The sequence below is a fragment of the Pristiophorus japonicus genome, chromosome 21, assembly GCF_044704955.1.
Source record: "Pristiophorus japonicus isolate sPriJap1 chromosome 21, sPriJap1.hap1, whole genome shotgun sequence".
Taxonomy (NCBI): Eukaryota; Metazoa; Chordata; class Chondrichthyes; family Pristiophoridae; genus Pristiophorus; species Pristiophorus japonicus.
This window is the reverse complement of record NC_091997.1, coordinates 12,851,338-12,868,153: the sequence shown is the minus strand read 5'-3', so window position 1 is coordinate 12,868,153 and position 16,816 is coordinate 12,851,338. Positions and strand designations below refer to the sequence as shown.

Below are 16,816 nucleotides of genomic sequence, written 5' to 3'. Positions count from 1 at the left end.
AAACATTTAAAATTCTGACGGGGTTAGACAGGTTAGATGCAGGAAGAATGTTCCCAATGTTGGGGAAGTCCAGAACCAGAGGTCACAGTCTAAGGATAAGGGGTAAGCCATTTAGGACCGAGATGCGGAGGAACTTCTTCACCCAGAGAGTGGTGAACCTGTGGAATTCTCTACCACAGAAAGTTGTTGAGGCCAATTCACTAAATATATTCAAAAAGGAGTTAGATGAGGTCCTTACTACTAGGGGGATCAAGGGGTATGGCGAGAAAGCAGGAATGGGGTACTGAAGTTGAATGTTCAGCCATGAACTCATTGAATGGCGGTGCAGGCTAGAAGGGCCAAATGGCCTACTCCTGCACCTATTTTCTATGTTTCTATGTTTCAACCAGAGGATGAAGAGGCAGTGTATGGGGTACACACCTTCACCACCAAAAGCCCTTCGCTAATGCTAAAAGTTAAACTTAACGGCATTCCAGTCTCCATGGAATTGGACATGGAGGTGAGTCAATCAATCATGAGCCAGAAGGCTTTTGAGAAACTGTGGGGCAACAAGGCACAGAGGCCAAAACTGAGCCCGATTCACACAACGTTGCGCACTTACACCAAAGAACTCATACCTGTTATTGGCAGTGCGGCAGTGAAAGTATCGTACGACGGAATGGTGCATGATTTACCACTATGGATTGTACCAGGCGATGGCCCAATGCTGTTTGGCAGAAGCTGGCTAGGAAAGATCCGATGGAACTGGGACGACATCAAAGCACCGTCTTCAGTGGCTGACGCCCCGTGCGTCCAGGTGCTAAATAAATTCCCGCCGTTATTTCAGCCATGTATCGGCAACTTCACAGGCACCAAGGTGCAGATCCATCTTGTTCCTGGGGCACGGCCCGTTCATCACAAGGCCTGAGCAGTCCCATATATGATGCGAGAGAAAGTCGAGATCGAGCTGGACAGACTGCAACGAGAGGTAATCATATCGCCAGTCGAGTTCAACGAGTGGGCCAGTCCAATCGTGCCAGTGCTAAAGAGCAATGGGACGGTCAGAATCTATGGGGACTACAAGGTAATGATCAACCGAGTCTCGTTACCTGACCAGTACCCACTACCTAAAGTAGGGGACCTATTCACAACGCTAGCAGGGGGAAAGTCGTTCATCAAGCTAACCTCTGCTTACATGACACAGGAGCTGGCTGAACCATCAAAGAAATTGACATGCATCAACACGCACAAAGAACTGTTCGTGTACCACAGATGTCTCTTTGGGATTCGCTCGACATCAGCCATCTTACAGAGGAACATGGAGAGTCTGCTGAAATCGGTTCCATGCACCGTGGTGTTCCAAGGCGACATCTTGATCACTGGCCGCAACACCTCCAAACACTTGCACAACCTGGAAGAGCTTCTAAAGCAACTGGACAGAGTGGGACTCAGGCTGAAACGCTCCAATTGTGTTTTCCTGGTGCCAGAGGTCGAATTTCTGGGGAGAAAGATTGCGGCAGACGGCATCAGACCCACGGACTCCAAGACGGAGGCCATCAAGAATGCACCCAGACCACAGAATGTGACGGAGCTGCGGTTGCTCCTGGGACTCCTCAACTATTTTGAGCACTTTGCTGGAACCCTTGCATTTATTGCTACGCAAGGGTGACAACTGGGTTTGGGGTAAATCTCAAGAGACAGCCTTTAATAAGGCCAGAAACCTGCTATGCTCTAACAAGTTACTTCTTTTGCATGACCCATGTAAACGTCTAGTACTAGCATGTGATGTGTCGTCGTACGGGATCGGTTGTGTGTTACAACAAGCAAATGTGTCAGGCAAACTGCAACCGGTTGCATATGCATCCAGAAGTTTATCCAAGGCTGAAAGAGCCTACAGTATGGTTGAGAAAGAAGCATCAGCATGTGTATACAGGGTTAAGAAAATGCACCAATATCTATTTGGTCTCCGGTTCGAGCTCGAAACCGACCACAAACCACTTACTTCACTGCTCTGAGAAAGCAAAGGTTTCAACACCAATGCTTCTTCCCGCATCCAAAGATGGGCACTAACATTGTCGGCATATGTCTATGTAATCCGCCACAAACCAGGCACTGAGAACTGCGCTGATGCCCTCAGTCGGCTGCCAGTGCCCACCACTGGGGTGGAAATGGCGCAACCCGCAGACTTGCTTCTGGTAATGGATGCTTTTGAGATTGAGGGGTCACCGTCACGGCTCACCAGATCAGGACCCGGACTAGCCAAAACTTTGTGCTATCACTAATAAAAAGCTGCATCCTAAATGGGAGCTGGCCGGTGGTTCCCGGGGAAAAGCAAGATGAAATTAAGCCGTTCCACCGACGTAAAGATGAATTGTCCATCCAATCGGATTTTCTCCTATGGAGGAATCATGTGGTTTTGCCAAAAAAAGGCAGGGAAACGTTTAAAAGGCGACCTACACAGTACCCACCCAGGCTTGGTCACGCTGAAGGCTATCACCAGGTGGCTCAGCATTGATTCCGAATTGGAGTCATGCGTACACCAATGCAACACTTGCTCACAGTTGAGCAACGCATCCAGGGAAGCCCCACTGAGCCTGTGGTCATGGCCCTCCAAACCATGGTCCAGGGTCCACGTAGATTTTGCTGGCCCTTTTCTAGGAACGATGTTTCTAGGAGTAGTGGACGCTTACTCTAAATGGATTGTGTCATGTTTGTAACTACAATGTAACACCACTGTATTACTGTATACACTCAACTCAGATGCACACCTTGACCACAGGGGGTGAACTTGTGGGAGACACTCCTTACCTGATCACTCAGGTATATAAAGGGAGGTCCCATGCAGGGTCATCACTTCTGGAGTGCTGTAATAAAGAGTTAAGGTCACGGAGTGGCCTTGTCCCTGGAATGTGCCTCATGTGGTTTCATGCTGTAGGGTAAGGATTTTACATTGGCGACGAGAAACAGGAATTCACGACCCACGAGAATGGCCACCGGTGGCACAGATGAACGGTACTGTGTTGGGGAAGACTGGGATGATTTTGTTGAGAGGCTTCAGCAGAGCTTTGTCACGAAAGACTAGCTGGGGGATGCAGCGGCCGACAAGCGACGGGCTCATCTTTTGACCAGCTGCTGGCCAAAGACTTATGCGCTCATGAAGGACTTACTGGAAAGCCATCGGACAAAACCTTTGAAGAGCTTAGCAAGTTGATTGGGGAGCACCTCAAGTCGGTGAGCAGCATACACATGGCTCGACACAGATTCTACACCCACCGACGTCGTGAAGGACAGGGCATACCGGACTTTGGATCGGACCTCAGGTGCTTGGCCAGCCTCTGTAAGTTCACAGACGTCTGCAGTGGGGTGATGCTAAGGGACTTCTTTATCGAGGGTATCGGTCATGCGGGAATTTTTCGCAAGTTAATTGAGACCAAGGACTTGACCTGGGAAGCGGCGGTGTTGTTGGCTCAGACTTTCATGGCGGGGGAGGAAGAGACGAAAATGATTTACGCGCGCAATTCTGCCTCCAATGCGGCGATGGGTCAGGAAGTCAACGTCCTCAATGCTACTCCGAGCCCCGCGGGCAGGCAGGGGCAGTCCGACATTCATTAGGTAGTAATAGACCCCAGAGTAGGTCCTCAACAGAGACAACGGCAGGCTGAACGGACGTTCACGTCATCACAGTGGACAATGCGGCCCGGGATGGGGCCACTGACACCTACTAATAGGGTACTTAAGAGCAGTCAGAGGGACAGTCAGCGCGAAATTCCTGGCCACAGCCCTTTTGTCCCCAACAATGGAAACTTTAACTTGTGCTGGAGGTGTGGGGGAAAACACTCAGCCAGATCTTGCAGATTCCAACAGTTTATCTGCAGAAACTGAAATCTCAGTGGCCATTTAGTTCGAATGTGCAGAAAGCCTGCAACCAGACTGATATGAGGCAGATGGACCAGAAGAGGATTCTGTGAGACAGGATGACTTTTGGGGCAAATCGATGGACGCCGAGGTCAGCGGGTCCATGCGACGAATATTCACAGTTCATACACCAAAACACCACCAATGATGATGAGTGTTTTATTGAACGGTATCCCAGTATGCATGGAACTGGACACGGGGGTCACTCATGGGCGTTCAACAATTTGAGAAGCTATGGCCACTCAAAGCCAGTAGACCCAAATTAGAACGTATTGAGACACAATTAAGGACTTACACCAAAGAAATCATTCCGGTGCTAGGCAATGCAATGTTGATGTCACGCACAATGGCTTAGTGAACCGGCTGCCACTCTGGATTGTCCCGGGCAATGGTCCCGCACTGTTGGGGAGGAGCTGGTTAGCCGAGATGAACTGGAAATGGAGGGATGTTCACGCAATGTCCTCGGTGGAGCGAAGTTCGTGCTCACAAGTCCTACCAACAATTCGAGTCACTTTTCCAACCAGGCGTCGGGACTTTCAAAGACACTAAAGTAGTGATACACATCACCCCGGATGCCAGGCCAGTGCACCACAAAGCCAGAGCGGTGCCGTATGTGATGCGGGAGAAAATCGAGAGTGAATTGGACCAGCTATTGCGATAGGGCATCATCTTGCCTGTTGAATTCAGCGACTGGGCGAGCCCCATCGTCCCCGTTCTCAAAGCGGATGGCTCTGTCAGGATCTGTGGCGACTAAAGGCCACCATAAATCGGGTGTCCTTACAAGACCAATACCCGCTCCCAAGAGCGGAGAACCTCTTCGCCACGCTGGCAGGCGGCAAGCTGTTCACCAAGTTGGACCTCACTTCAGCCTATATGACCCAGGAACTGGCCGACGAATCTAAACTACTGACCACCATCACCACGCACAAGGGACTGTTTGCGTATAACAGGTGCCCATTTGGCATTTGATCAGCGGCCGCGATCTTTCAACGCAACATGGAAAACCTGCTTAAATCTATCCCTGGAACGATCGTATTCCAGGACGACATCCTCATCACGGGTCAAGACACCGAGGAACATCACCACAACCTGGAGGAGGTGCTATGCCGACTGGACCGGGGGGTAGGCCTGCGACTCAAGAAGTCTAAATGCATATTCTTAGCTCCTGAGGTTGAGTTTCTGGGCAGGAGGTTTGCTACAGATGGGATTCGGTCCACCAAATCCAAAACAGAGGCGATTCGACGAGCACCCAGATCCTGCAACACATCAGAACAGTGTTCATTCCTGGGACTGTTGAACTATTTCGGGAACTTTCTGCCGAACTTGAGCATGTTGTTGGAGCCGCTACACATGCTCCTGCGTAAGGGCTGCGATTGGTTTTGGGGGGACTGTCAGGAACGGGCTTTTGATCGGGCATGAAACCTACTGTGTTCAAACAAGCTGTTGACTCTGTACGACCCTTGCAAAAGTTTAGCTCTGACATGTGATGCATCGTCCTATGGGGTTGGGTGCATGTTGCAGCAGAGTAATGTCAGCAACAACCTGTGGCTTATGCCTCCAGGTCACTTTCTCAAACAGAACGGGGCTATGGGATGGTTGAAAAGGAAGCGCTTGCATGTGTCTATGGTGTAAAGAAAATGCATCAGTACCTCTTTGGTAGGAAGTTTGAATTAGAGATGGACCATAAGCCACTCACATCCCTGTTGTCAGACAGCAAGGCTGTCAATGCCAACGCATCAGCTCGCATACAGCGATGGGCTTTCACGCTAGCGGTCTATGACTACTCCATCCGGCACCGGCCCGGCACTGAAAATTGCGCTGACGCGCTCAGCAGGCTCCCACTGGCCACCACTGAGGGGGCAGCTGAGCAAAGCGCTGAGATGGTCATGGCTGTCGATGGCTTCGACAGTGCAGGCTCCCCTATCACAGCCCGCCAGATCAAAATCTGTACAAACAGGGATCCCCTCCTATCCCTGATTAAGAAATGTGTCCTGACTGGGGATTGGGCACCCACACACATGCCCTGAGGAGGTCAGACCGTTCCACAGACGGATGGATGAGCTCGCCATCCAAGCTGACTGCCTACTATGGGGCAGCCGGGTAGTCATGCCCCAGAAGGACAGGGAGGCATTTATCAGGGAACTCTACAGCGAGCACCCAGGCATTGTGATGATGAAGGCCATTGCCTGGTCACACGTTTGGTGGCCCGGAATTGACTCAGACCTGGAACACTGTGTTCGCAGGTGCACGACATGTGACCAGCTGGGCAATGCCCCCAGGGAGGCTCCGCTCAGCCTGTGGTCCTGGCCCACCAGGCCATGGTCACGCATTCACGTTGACTACGCGGGCCCGTTCATGGGGAAGATGTTCCTTATCGTTGTAGATGCGTACTCAAAATGAATCGAGTGCATCATCCTGAATTCATGCACGTCATCCACCACCGTGGAAAGCCTACGTGCGATCTTCGCAACCCATGGCTTGCCGGACATCCTGGTTAGTGATAATGGCCCATGTTTCACGAGTTATGAATTCTGGGAGTTTATGTCGGGCAATGGCATCAACCACGTCAGGATTGCGCCGTTCAAGCCGGCCTCCAATGGCCAGGTGGAACGTACTGTCCAAATTGTTAAACAAGGGATGCTCAGGATTCAAGGACCCTCCCTACAATGCCGCCTATCGCGCCTCCTGCTGGCCTATAGGTCCAGCCCGCACTCGCTCACGGGGGTCCCGTCCGCAGAGCTACTCATGAACCGGACACTCAAAACTCGGTTGTCCCTCATCCACCCATAGTTGAGGGCAAGCGTAAGGCACAAAACAAGTACCATGATCGTAATTCGAGGGGGAGATGTATAGAAATAAATGATCCGGTATTCGTCCTCAATCACGCCATGAGGCCCAAATGGCTCGAGGGTACCGTAATTGACAAAGAAGGGAATAGGGTCACTGTGATAAAACTCAACAATGGCCAGATATGCCATAAGCATCTGGACCAAGTAAAAAAAAGGTTCAGCAATGACACAGAGGAACCTGAAGAAGACCATGAGATGGAGCTCACAATACCGCCAGTGAACGAGCAACAAGAGCAATCAGAGGAATGCACAGTTGCTGAGGTCAGCTCGGACAGGCCGGAATCACCACAGGTGACAGCCACTCACGTCAGTGCCTAACAACCAGAGCCCCACTGAGCCTGCGCTCCCTCCACCTGAAAGACTAAACCTATGATCCCAATAAGACTTTGCGGGGGGAAGGTGATGTCATGTTTGTACCTGCAATGTAACACCACTGTATTACTGTATACTCTCAACTCAGATGCACACCTTGACCACAGGGGGTGAACTTGTGGGAGACACTCCTTACCTGACCACTCAGGTATATAAAGGGAGGTCCCACGCAGGGTCATCACTTCTGGAGTGCGGTAATAAAGAGTTAAGGTCACGGAGTGGCCTTGTCCCTGGAATGTGCCTCGTGTGGTTTCATGCTGTAGAGTAAGGACTTTACAGATTGAATGTATCATAATGTCATCATGTACTGCCACCATTGAAAGCCTCAGAGCCATGTTCGCCACTCATGGTTTGCCTGACATCCTTGTTAGTGACAACGGACCATGTTTCACCAGCTCAGAATTCAACGACTTCATGACCCACAATGGCATTAAGCATGTCAAGTCTGCCCCATTCAAGCCCGCATCCAATGGTCAAGCGGAAAGGGCAGTCCAAACCATCAAGCAGAGCTTGAAACGTGCAACAGATGGCTCCTTGCACGTTTCAAGCAAATATTTGGGAAGACTTTCTCTTAAAAATATACATTACCTTATCCTTGACTTCAAAGCAGACAAAGAACTGCAGTCAAATCCGATTGGGGCAAGGGAAACGCTCTTGAATAAAAGGAATCCCAGTATTTACTGGCTAGCACAATAGTTTATCAGGCTATCTATTCACCTCAGAAGAATCATTGATTGAATGAAAGCTTTCTCTCTCCATTAAAGGTAAAGATGCGTGAAATGTTTGTGAGGTCTCAACCTCTTTCCTTGTGCACAAGGGTCCACAATTTGTCACTCTCACTCAGTGAGCAGACAAGGATGGCTGGTGAGAACATTGAAGTGACACATTTGTAAAGTCCTGTCCCCTCAGTACAGATTCACACGAGGCATGTAGTGAAGTCAAGGTCACTCTGGACCTGCACCTTTATTTCACAGCTCTGGAATGCTGCACTTGCCTGAGACCTCTGCTTATATGCCTCTCTCTTGCAAGTGCACCCCTGGTGGTAAGGTATGCTGGTGGTTACAGGTCATATCTTATTACAGTCATGTATAGCATGTTAGGATACAGTTATATATAATAATGTAAGATACATGGCATCACCCTCCCCCAAGGTCTTATTGTCTTTATAGGTTCAGTCTCTCAGGTGGTCTACGCTCTCGCGTGGAGCGTGTGAGTTGTGGTTGTTGTTTGCCTTGGTGCCTGTTTTTCTTTGGGTGTGGTTGCTGGTATCTCGCCTGGGCTGTCTGTTTCGATTGGTGTGATTGTTGTTGACTCGTCTGGGCTGTCTGCTGGTTGTTCCTCAGGTTGTTCCCTCTGTCTGTCCACCAGGTGTGGTGCGAGTTCCACATTGTAGTCTGCCTCTGGTTCCGCAGTGTTGTTGGTAAATCTGCTTTTGACTTGGTCTACATGCCACCGGCAAGTTTTGCCATTGTCCATTTGTACTACCAGTAGCCTGTTTCCTTCCTTGCCCGTTACTGTCCCTGCAAGCCATTTGGGACCCCTGCAATAGTTTAGTACAAATACTTTGTCCCCAATCTCATTCCATCTACCCCTCGAATTTCTTTCATGGTACTCAATCAGCTTACGGCGTTTGCCTCAACGATTTCGTGCATGTCTGGGAGGATTAATGAGAGCCTTGTTTTTAAAGCCCTTTTCATCAACAGTTGCGCGGGGGGAATCCCAGTCAATGAGTGTGGACGAGATCTGCATGCCAGCAGCAGTCGTGACAGGTGACCCTGCAGCGTGAGACCTTGAATTTTAAGCATGCCTTGTTTAATGATTTGCACTACTCTCTCCGCCTGGCCGTTGGAGGCCGGCTTGAACGGTGCCGTCTTTGACGTGATTTATACTGTGGTCAATTTTAAAGTCTTGGAATTCTGCGCTGGTGAAGCACGGACCATTGTCACTGACCAATATGTAAGGGATTTCGTGCGTTGCAAACATGGTTGCGAGGCTCTCCACAGTGGTGGAGGTTGTGCACGAGTTTAAAATGGTGCATTCGATCCACTTTGAAAATGCATCTACAACTATGAGGAACATTTTGCCCATGAATGGGCCCGCATAGTCTACGTGCACCCACGACCACGGTTTGGTAGGCCAGGGCCAGGGGCTCAGTGGAGCCTCTCTGAGGGCATTGCTGAGTTGGGCACAAATGGTGCACCTTCGGACGTAGAGCTCCAAGTCCGCGTCAATACCAGGCCATCAGACGTGGGATCTGGCTATGGCCTTCATGAGAACGATCCCCGGGTGCTCGCGGTGGAGCTCCCGGATAAATGCAGAGGCATGACTACTCGGCTTCCCCCACATCAGGCAGTCTGCTTGTAGTGATAGCTCATGCATGCGCCTGTGAAAGGGTTTTAATTCCTCGGGGCAGGCATCGCGAGCCTCTGCCCAATCACCGGTTATGACACATCTTTTTACTAAGGATAACGTGGGGTCGCTGGCCGTCCAGGCTCTGATTTGGTGAGCCGTCATGGGCGAACCTGTGGACTCAAAGGCATTGATTGCCATGACTATCTCACAGTCCTGTTCGTCAGACCCTTCCGTGGTCGCCAGGGGTAGCCTGCTGAGCGCGTCGGCACAGTTGTCTGTGCCTGGTCTGTGCCTTATGGTATAGTCGTAGGACGCCAGCATGAGTGCCCACCATTGAATTTGCGCCGAGGCGTTGCCGTTTATTGCCTTGCTCTCAGATAGGAGGGACGTGAGGGGCTTGTGGTCGGTTTCTAACGCGAACTTGGCCCCGAAAAGGTATTGGTGCATCTTCTTGACACCGTACACGCACGCGAGCACCTCCTTCTCTACCGTTCCGTACCCGCGCTCCGCCCGCAAAAGTGACCTGGAGACATAAGCTATGGGTTGTAATTTGCCCGCACTATTGACATGTTGCAAAACGCACCCGACCCCATACGCTGACGCATCGAATGTGAGAACTAGCTTTTTACCTGGATCAAAGAAAGTCAAAACACTGTTGCAACACAGAAGGTTGCGTGCCTTATTGAAGGCGCGTTCCTGGGTGTCCCCCCAAAACCAATTGCACCCCTTCCTGAGTAGCACGTGGAGAGGCTCCAGCAGCGTGCTTAAGTTCTGCATAAAGTTCCCAAAGTAATTGAGTAGCCCGAGAAAGGCGCGCAGTTCTGAGACATTCCGGGGCCTTGGTGCCAGGCGAATTGCTTCTGTTTTGGACACTGTTGGGCGGATTCCATCAGCGGCAATCCTTCTGTCCAAAAATTCAACCTCAGGTGCGAGAAACAGGCACTTGGATTTCTTGACTCGTAGGCCAACCCGATCCAACCGCTTTAGTACTTCCTCCAAATTACGGAGATGGGAGTCGGTGTCCCTGCCCGTGATAAGTATGTCGTCTTGAAATACAACCGTCCCCGGGATGGACTTGAGCAGACTCTCCATGTTGCGCTGGAATATGGCAGCTGCCGACCTGATGTCGAATGGGCATCGATTGTACATGAAAAGGCCTCGATGTGTGTTGATGGCGGTGAGTAGCTTGGATTCCTCGGTCAATCCTTGCGTCATATATGCAGATGTGAGGTCTAATTTTGAGAAAAGTTTACCTACAGCCAATGTGGCAAATAAGTCCTCCGCTCTGAGCAACTGGTACTGGTCCTGTAGGGAGACTCTGTTTATGGTAGATTTGTAGTTCCCACAGATTCATACGGATCCATCAGGCTTCATGACTGGGACGATGGGACTTACTCAGTCGCTAAATTCCACAGGTGATATAATGCCTTCCCGCAGAAGCCTGTCTAGTTCGTGTTCAATCTTTTCCCTCATCACATAGGGTACACCTCTGGCCTTGTGATGGACCGGTCTAGCATCCTGTGTGACGTAGATTTTGACTTTGGCTCCTTTGAAAGTGCCCACACCTGGCTGAAAGAGATGTTCAAATCGCTTTATAACTGTTGAGCAGGAGGACCGTTCCTCTAATGACATGGCATGGACATCATCCCATTTCCAGTTTAGTTTTGCCAGCCAGCTTCTCCCCAGCAGTGCTGGGGGGTCTCCGGGGACAATCCACAGGGAAAGTCGGTTCACTGTCCCTTTGTGTGTGACATAGAGCATGGCGCTGCCGAGGACTGGTACGATTTCTTTGGTATAGGTCCTTAGTTTGGTGTCGACCCTTGTGAGTTTTGGTCTGTCTCTTTTATATGGCCACAGTTGTTCAAATTGTTGAGCGCCCATGAGAGATTGACTCGCTCCCGTATCCAGCTCCATGTTGATAGATATCCCATTGAGTAGGACCCTCATCATTATAGGAGGCGTCCTGTTGTAGGAGCAGCGGCCATTGATCGTGTTGACCTGCTGTACACCGGTGTCCCGGGTACTGTCCCCACCATCTTCTGGTCCACTTTCCGACCCATCCGATTTGTATATCAGCCGAGCTGCCATTCTTTTGCACATGCGGGCCAAATGCCCTGTATATTCACAATTTCTGCAAACAGCCTGCTGAAATCGACATCCCCTTGATGAGTGCCCACCCCCACACCTCCAGCACAGGCCTGTTCCATTGTTCAAAGTGTTCCCAAAGAATGAGCTGCATCTGGCTGATCTCTCTTGAGCTTCTCTCAGTTTGTAGTTGATTGCTCGCATTGTGGGTTGATGAGGTGTGAACGGCCATTCCTGTGGCTCTTGATGGCTTCTGCCTGCTGTCGAGAGCCTGTTCTCCCGGTTTTGTCTGTGTGTGGGGGTAGCAACTTGTTTAGTGCTCTGAACTTCTTGTTACGATATTTCGTTAGTTGTCATACCTGCATTGTAAATCAACCTCGTTTCTTCTTCCCCTACCAATAATGTCTGTGCAACCAGTGCTGCTGCCTCTAAGGTCAGGTTCTTGGTCTCTGTGAGCTTTCGGAATATGCCTGCGTGGCCTATTCCTTCAATGAAAAAGTCTCTCAGCATTTCTCTCCTCAGTTCATCGGAGAACTCAGATAAACTAGCCAACCACCGAAGTTCCGCCACGAAGTCGGGTATGCTCTGGCCCACACAGCGTCTGTAGTTGTAGAACCTGTGTCTGGCCATGTGTAGGCTGCTCGCTGGCTTCAGGTGGTCTCTTACAGTGTGCTCAATCCTTCAAACGACTTGCTTGCTGGTTTCTCGGGTGCCAACAGATCCTTCATTAAAGCGTATGTTTTCAAGCCACAGCTGGTCAAGAGACGGGCTCTTCTCTTGTCTGCTTTATCGTCGCCTAACCAGTCTTTGGTTACAAAGCTTTGCTAGAGCCTTTCTATAAAGTCCTCCCAATTGTCTCCTGCATTGTAATTTTCATCTGATCCGTTGTTCGCCAATCTGTGGATTCTGTAATCCCGTAACTCGTCGCCACTGTAAAGTCCTGTCCCCTCAGTACAGATGCACACGAGGCATGTAGTGAAGTCAAGGTCACTCTGGACCTGCACCTTTATTTCACAGCTCTGGAATGCTGCACTTGCCTGAGACCTGTCCTTATATACCTGTCTCTTGCAAGTGCACCCCTGGTGGTAAGGTATGCTGGTGGTTACAGGTCATATCTTATTACAGTCATGTATAGCATGTTAGGATGCAGTTATATATAATAATGTAAGATACATGACAACATTGGTACAGCAGGGGTTGCTGTTCTGCAGTGACTCGAAGCCATATCATCGGAAAATTTGAACTTGTACCTGACATATGCTTTACTTGAACTGGGAGTGTTTGATAAATAACTGGGAGTAGCAATTTGAAATGTGTTCCACTCCATAGTATTACAACTTACAATGGGCCGAAAATTGCAGCCTTGCTAGGTGCACACAATGTGCGCACACACCTGAAGAGGCCTCGCAAATGCCGGTTCTCGGCAGAGATGTGCACGCGCCAAGAATCAGCTTTTGCAATCTGTCAGAATTTCTTTAGACAGATGCTACACATCCCCACAAGAAGGACATCTGCACGGCAGGGATTGTGCTATTTGCCCAACTCTTGCCCAGCAAATGTCCTTCAGACTCTTACGCCTGGTACAAGCAGGCGTATGGCTTACTTTTATCAGCCTAAGAGTTTTAAAACGTAGAAAAATTAAATTTAATCACTCATTTTTATATTAAAAACACTGTCCGTTAAAATCAGTTTATTTTTAACCCTATTAAAACACATTCAAATAAAATTTAAACAAATATTTTTTTTTCTGAAACATTTAATTACATTCAATTTCAATTAATTTTAAATAGGTGAGGTGTTTTTTTAATTTATTGTGTTGTGTTTCTTGTTTTGGGGGGTATTGTCATTGATAGTAATGGGAGCTCATACAAACTGAGTTTCCATTATTATCAATGAGAATACTGCATAGTGATTGGTGGTCCAGGCCCACGTGATCCCAGGTTACGGATACGTACCTGGGGGACATGTTCCTGTACGCTGGACTGCAAATGCAGGCCTCCGACCACAATCCTACGTTCCTTCGGAACCTCCACCAGGTATTTTCGTAATTTTTTTCGGGTTGGAGGCGTTCATTCAAAGGAAGCTTCCGCCCACAATTTCCCCCCATTATATTTGTACAATCCAAGCATGCCAACAGGCGTCTATCCGATAGAAGTTACTCCACTCAGCATCGGTGCACGATGATAAACAGATCCTTTGCTATCACTTCCCCCTTACTTATTATTATACAGACGCACCAACATTAGCGTCCTCGACCAGGCCAACATCCCCAGCATTGAAGCACTGAACACACTTGATCAGCTCCGCTGGGCAGGCCACATTGTTCGCATGCCAGACACGAGACTCCCAAAACAAGCGCGCTACTCAGAACTATTTCACGGCAAACGAGCCAAAGGTGGGCAGAGGAAACATTACAGGGGCACCCTCAAAGCCCTCCCTGAAAAAGTGTAACATTCCCACTGACACCTGGGAGTCCCTGGCCAAAGACGGCCCTAAGTGAAGGAAGTGCATCCGGGAGAGCGCTGAGCACCTCGAGTCACGTCGCCGAGAGCATGCAGAAATCCAGCACAGACAGCGGAAAGAGCATGCAGCAAACCAGTCCCACCCACCCCTTCCCTCAACGACTATCTGTCCCACCTGTGACAGGGACTGTGGCTCTTGTATTGGACTGTTCAGCCACCTAAGGACTCATTTTAAGAGTGGAAGCAAATCTTCCTCGATTCCGAGGGACTGCCTATGATGATGATGACGTTGTTGAAGTTGACTACACAGCGTCGTCTTGGCCTTCATCTTCATGTTCTTGAGATTTTAGTTGGAAAAAATTATCTAGTTTAAGCAGTTTAGCTACTTCTTGGCTCTTTTGCGCCTCGTGTAGCTGGTGCTCTTTCCTTTTTTTCGCCCCCGATTCGTGTGTGGAATGCATCTCTAGAAAAAAGGGCATCTCGAGTCTGTTTACATCAAGTGGAGAATAACATGCGCCTGAGTCCTCGCGGCTTCGCTCCGCTCTTGCTACGTCACTTGACTTATTATCGCTAATTGTAATATTGCTATGTTGGAGATGTTAATGTTCCAGCTATGATCCCTGAATATAGTGGCTTAAAGATTAAGGGGGGCGAAATTGCCCCTTTTTATAGCCGCGTTAGTGCCTCCCGGTGCTAACAGGGCGGAGGAAACGTTTCGCCCGGGAGAGGGTGGTGCTGTTGCCTCCTGGGAAATTGCTCGGGAGTTTGTGGAGGCACTGCAATGGCAGCACCGCACCCCGCGGTTCACGCCCCGGGAGGCTGCGCTTCCGGCGATGACATCATCGCTGTGCGCGGCAACCCTTCACAGCCCACGCTGACCCCTTAACGCAGGGGAAAATGACCCAATGGGCCATGAGGCTGGCGGGACGTTAAGCTGGCCGACATCCACTCTCGGCGCGCTCCTTAAAGGGGAGGACGCCAGCGCCCCAGGCCGCCATCTTTTTTCACCTGCCGACTCTCGTGTCGGCTCTACGATGGCAGCGCTAGCGTGCTCCGGCCGCCATCAAGCAGCCCGACACTCCGTTTTGAACATATACTGCCAGCTTTGTACTGAAGTAAAAAGACCCATTATATCAATCACTAATTTTAAACATTTTTTTTCATGTTTCAGTCTATTCTAAATAGACTGACTAGAATTTGAAAATCAAATAACATATGCTATTTAATACTTTCCCGATATAAAACATCTCTTTATGAAGAAAACAAATTCCCAATTTTGTCCCTTCCTTTCCTGAAGACACCAAGGAGCTGAAATTGCCTCTTCCGTTTCTGGCTGAGGTGAATTTCTACCCCCGGAGCTCGCTGCGTAAGGTTCAATGGGAAGTGACAGCTCTCCAGTACCTTGCATAGGGGGCCATTCAATAACAGCAACTTTCATTTATTTGCCCATTATTTGGCGGTAGTAAAACATTCCTTCCAGGAGCGTTATCAGATAAAATTTAATACCAACCCGCATAAGGAGATATTAGGTGACCAAGTACTTGGTCAAAGAGGTAGGTTTTAAGAAGCATCCTAGAAGAGGAGAGAGAGGTTCAGAGGGGGAATTTCTGAGCTTAGGGTCTAGTCAGCTGATGGCCAGGCTGAATATAGCTGCTCTGTAGTATTGCTTAAAGATTCGGGCTGGATTTTCGGTCTATTGCCGGCTCTGTTTTCGCCTCGGAGGGGTGGTAATGGCAGCGGGAAGCATTTCCAGGCTGGTGGCCAGCTTCCGGCTCCCCACCGGGACATTCGGTGCCGGGTTAGCAGGGGCTCGAAGCAGTACCACCCGGGAGAAGCGAGCCAGCGTGCAACGCCCCGAGTTGCGACACCATCTCGAAATTTGTTTTGTGCCCGATCTGTAGCGACGTGTAACACGCCCTAGTGGGGACCGCCTGTGAAAGCTGGTGGTCCGAGCTGTACCACCGCAGTGAGGGGAGGAATGTCTACTTGAGGTAAGTGTGATTGTTTTTTTATTTTTTTTATTTTTGCGATTTATTTTGATGTGGCATCAGTAGTGTATTGGGAAAGTTTTTGGTGGGATTATTTTTTTTTTACAGATTTTTCTTTTTCCACGGAAGCCGCTCTTTGGGCCTTCCGAGGCCGGCTGTTTCGCTCAGGATTTTCAGTTGCTCAGCAGGCCTAGCGCCCTAAAAGAGATGTGGAATGTCTCCCTCAGCGCTCCACCCCACACTCAGGGCCCAGCTGATGAATTTTGTGGCTAGAGTCGCAAATTATTTCCCGGCGCTAAATTTACCGCTCGGCCTGGATTAATATCGCAATAGAGGTGCGACCAAATTTCTACCCCTAACTGTTTCAAAAGGTTGCCTGCCTAAAGTTAATTTGAACAATATCGCACTACTTGATAGTGTTGAAATCATATAATGATTAATGTTTATTTTTAGTTGAAATCATCTACCTGCTGCCCCTACGAGAGGCCAATGTTGGGGCAGAAGAAATTGGGGATGCCAAGGAGGCCAAAATTGGAGGAATACAAAGTTCTTGGAGGGTTGTATGGCTGGAAGAGTCACAAAGCTATGGAGGGGAGAGACCATGGAGGGGTTTGAACACAAGGATGAGAATGTTAAATCTGAGGCGTTGCTGGAGTGAGAGCCAATGTAGGTCAGTGAGCACAGCAGTGATGGGTGAACAGGACTTGGTGTGAGTTAAGATACAGTCAGCAAAGTTTTGGATCAGCTCCAGTTTACATGGGGTTGAAGATGGGAGCATTGGAATATTTGAATCTGACGGTAACAAAAGCGTGGA

At 49.5% G+C, this 16,816-nt stretch overlaps 1 protein-coding gene across 1 annotated transcript in view; it reads left to right on the top strand.

Moving 5' to 3' along the window:
- Positions 1-6,938: 6,938 nt before the first annotated feature.
- The window catches only part of LOC139234092 (all-trans-retinol 13,14-reductase), a 45,313-nt gene continuing 35,435 nt past the window's right edge, over positions 6,939-16,816 (top strand). The window contains 2 exon segments of the mRNA XM_070865020.1: positions 6,939-7,049; positions 13,372-13,394. Coding sequence (XP_070721121.1) covers positions 6,939-7,049; positions 13,372-13,394 — 134 coding nt within the window.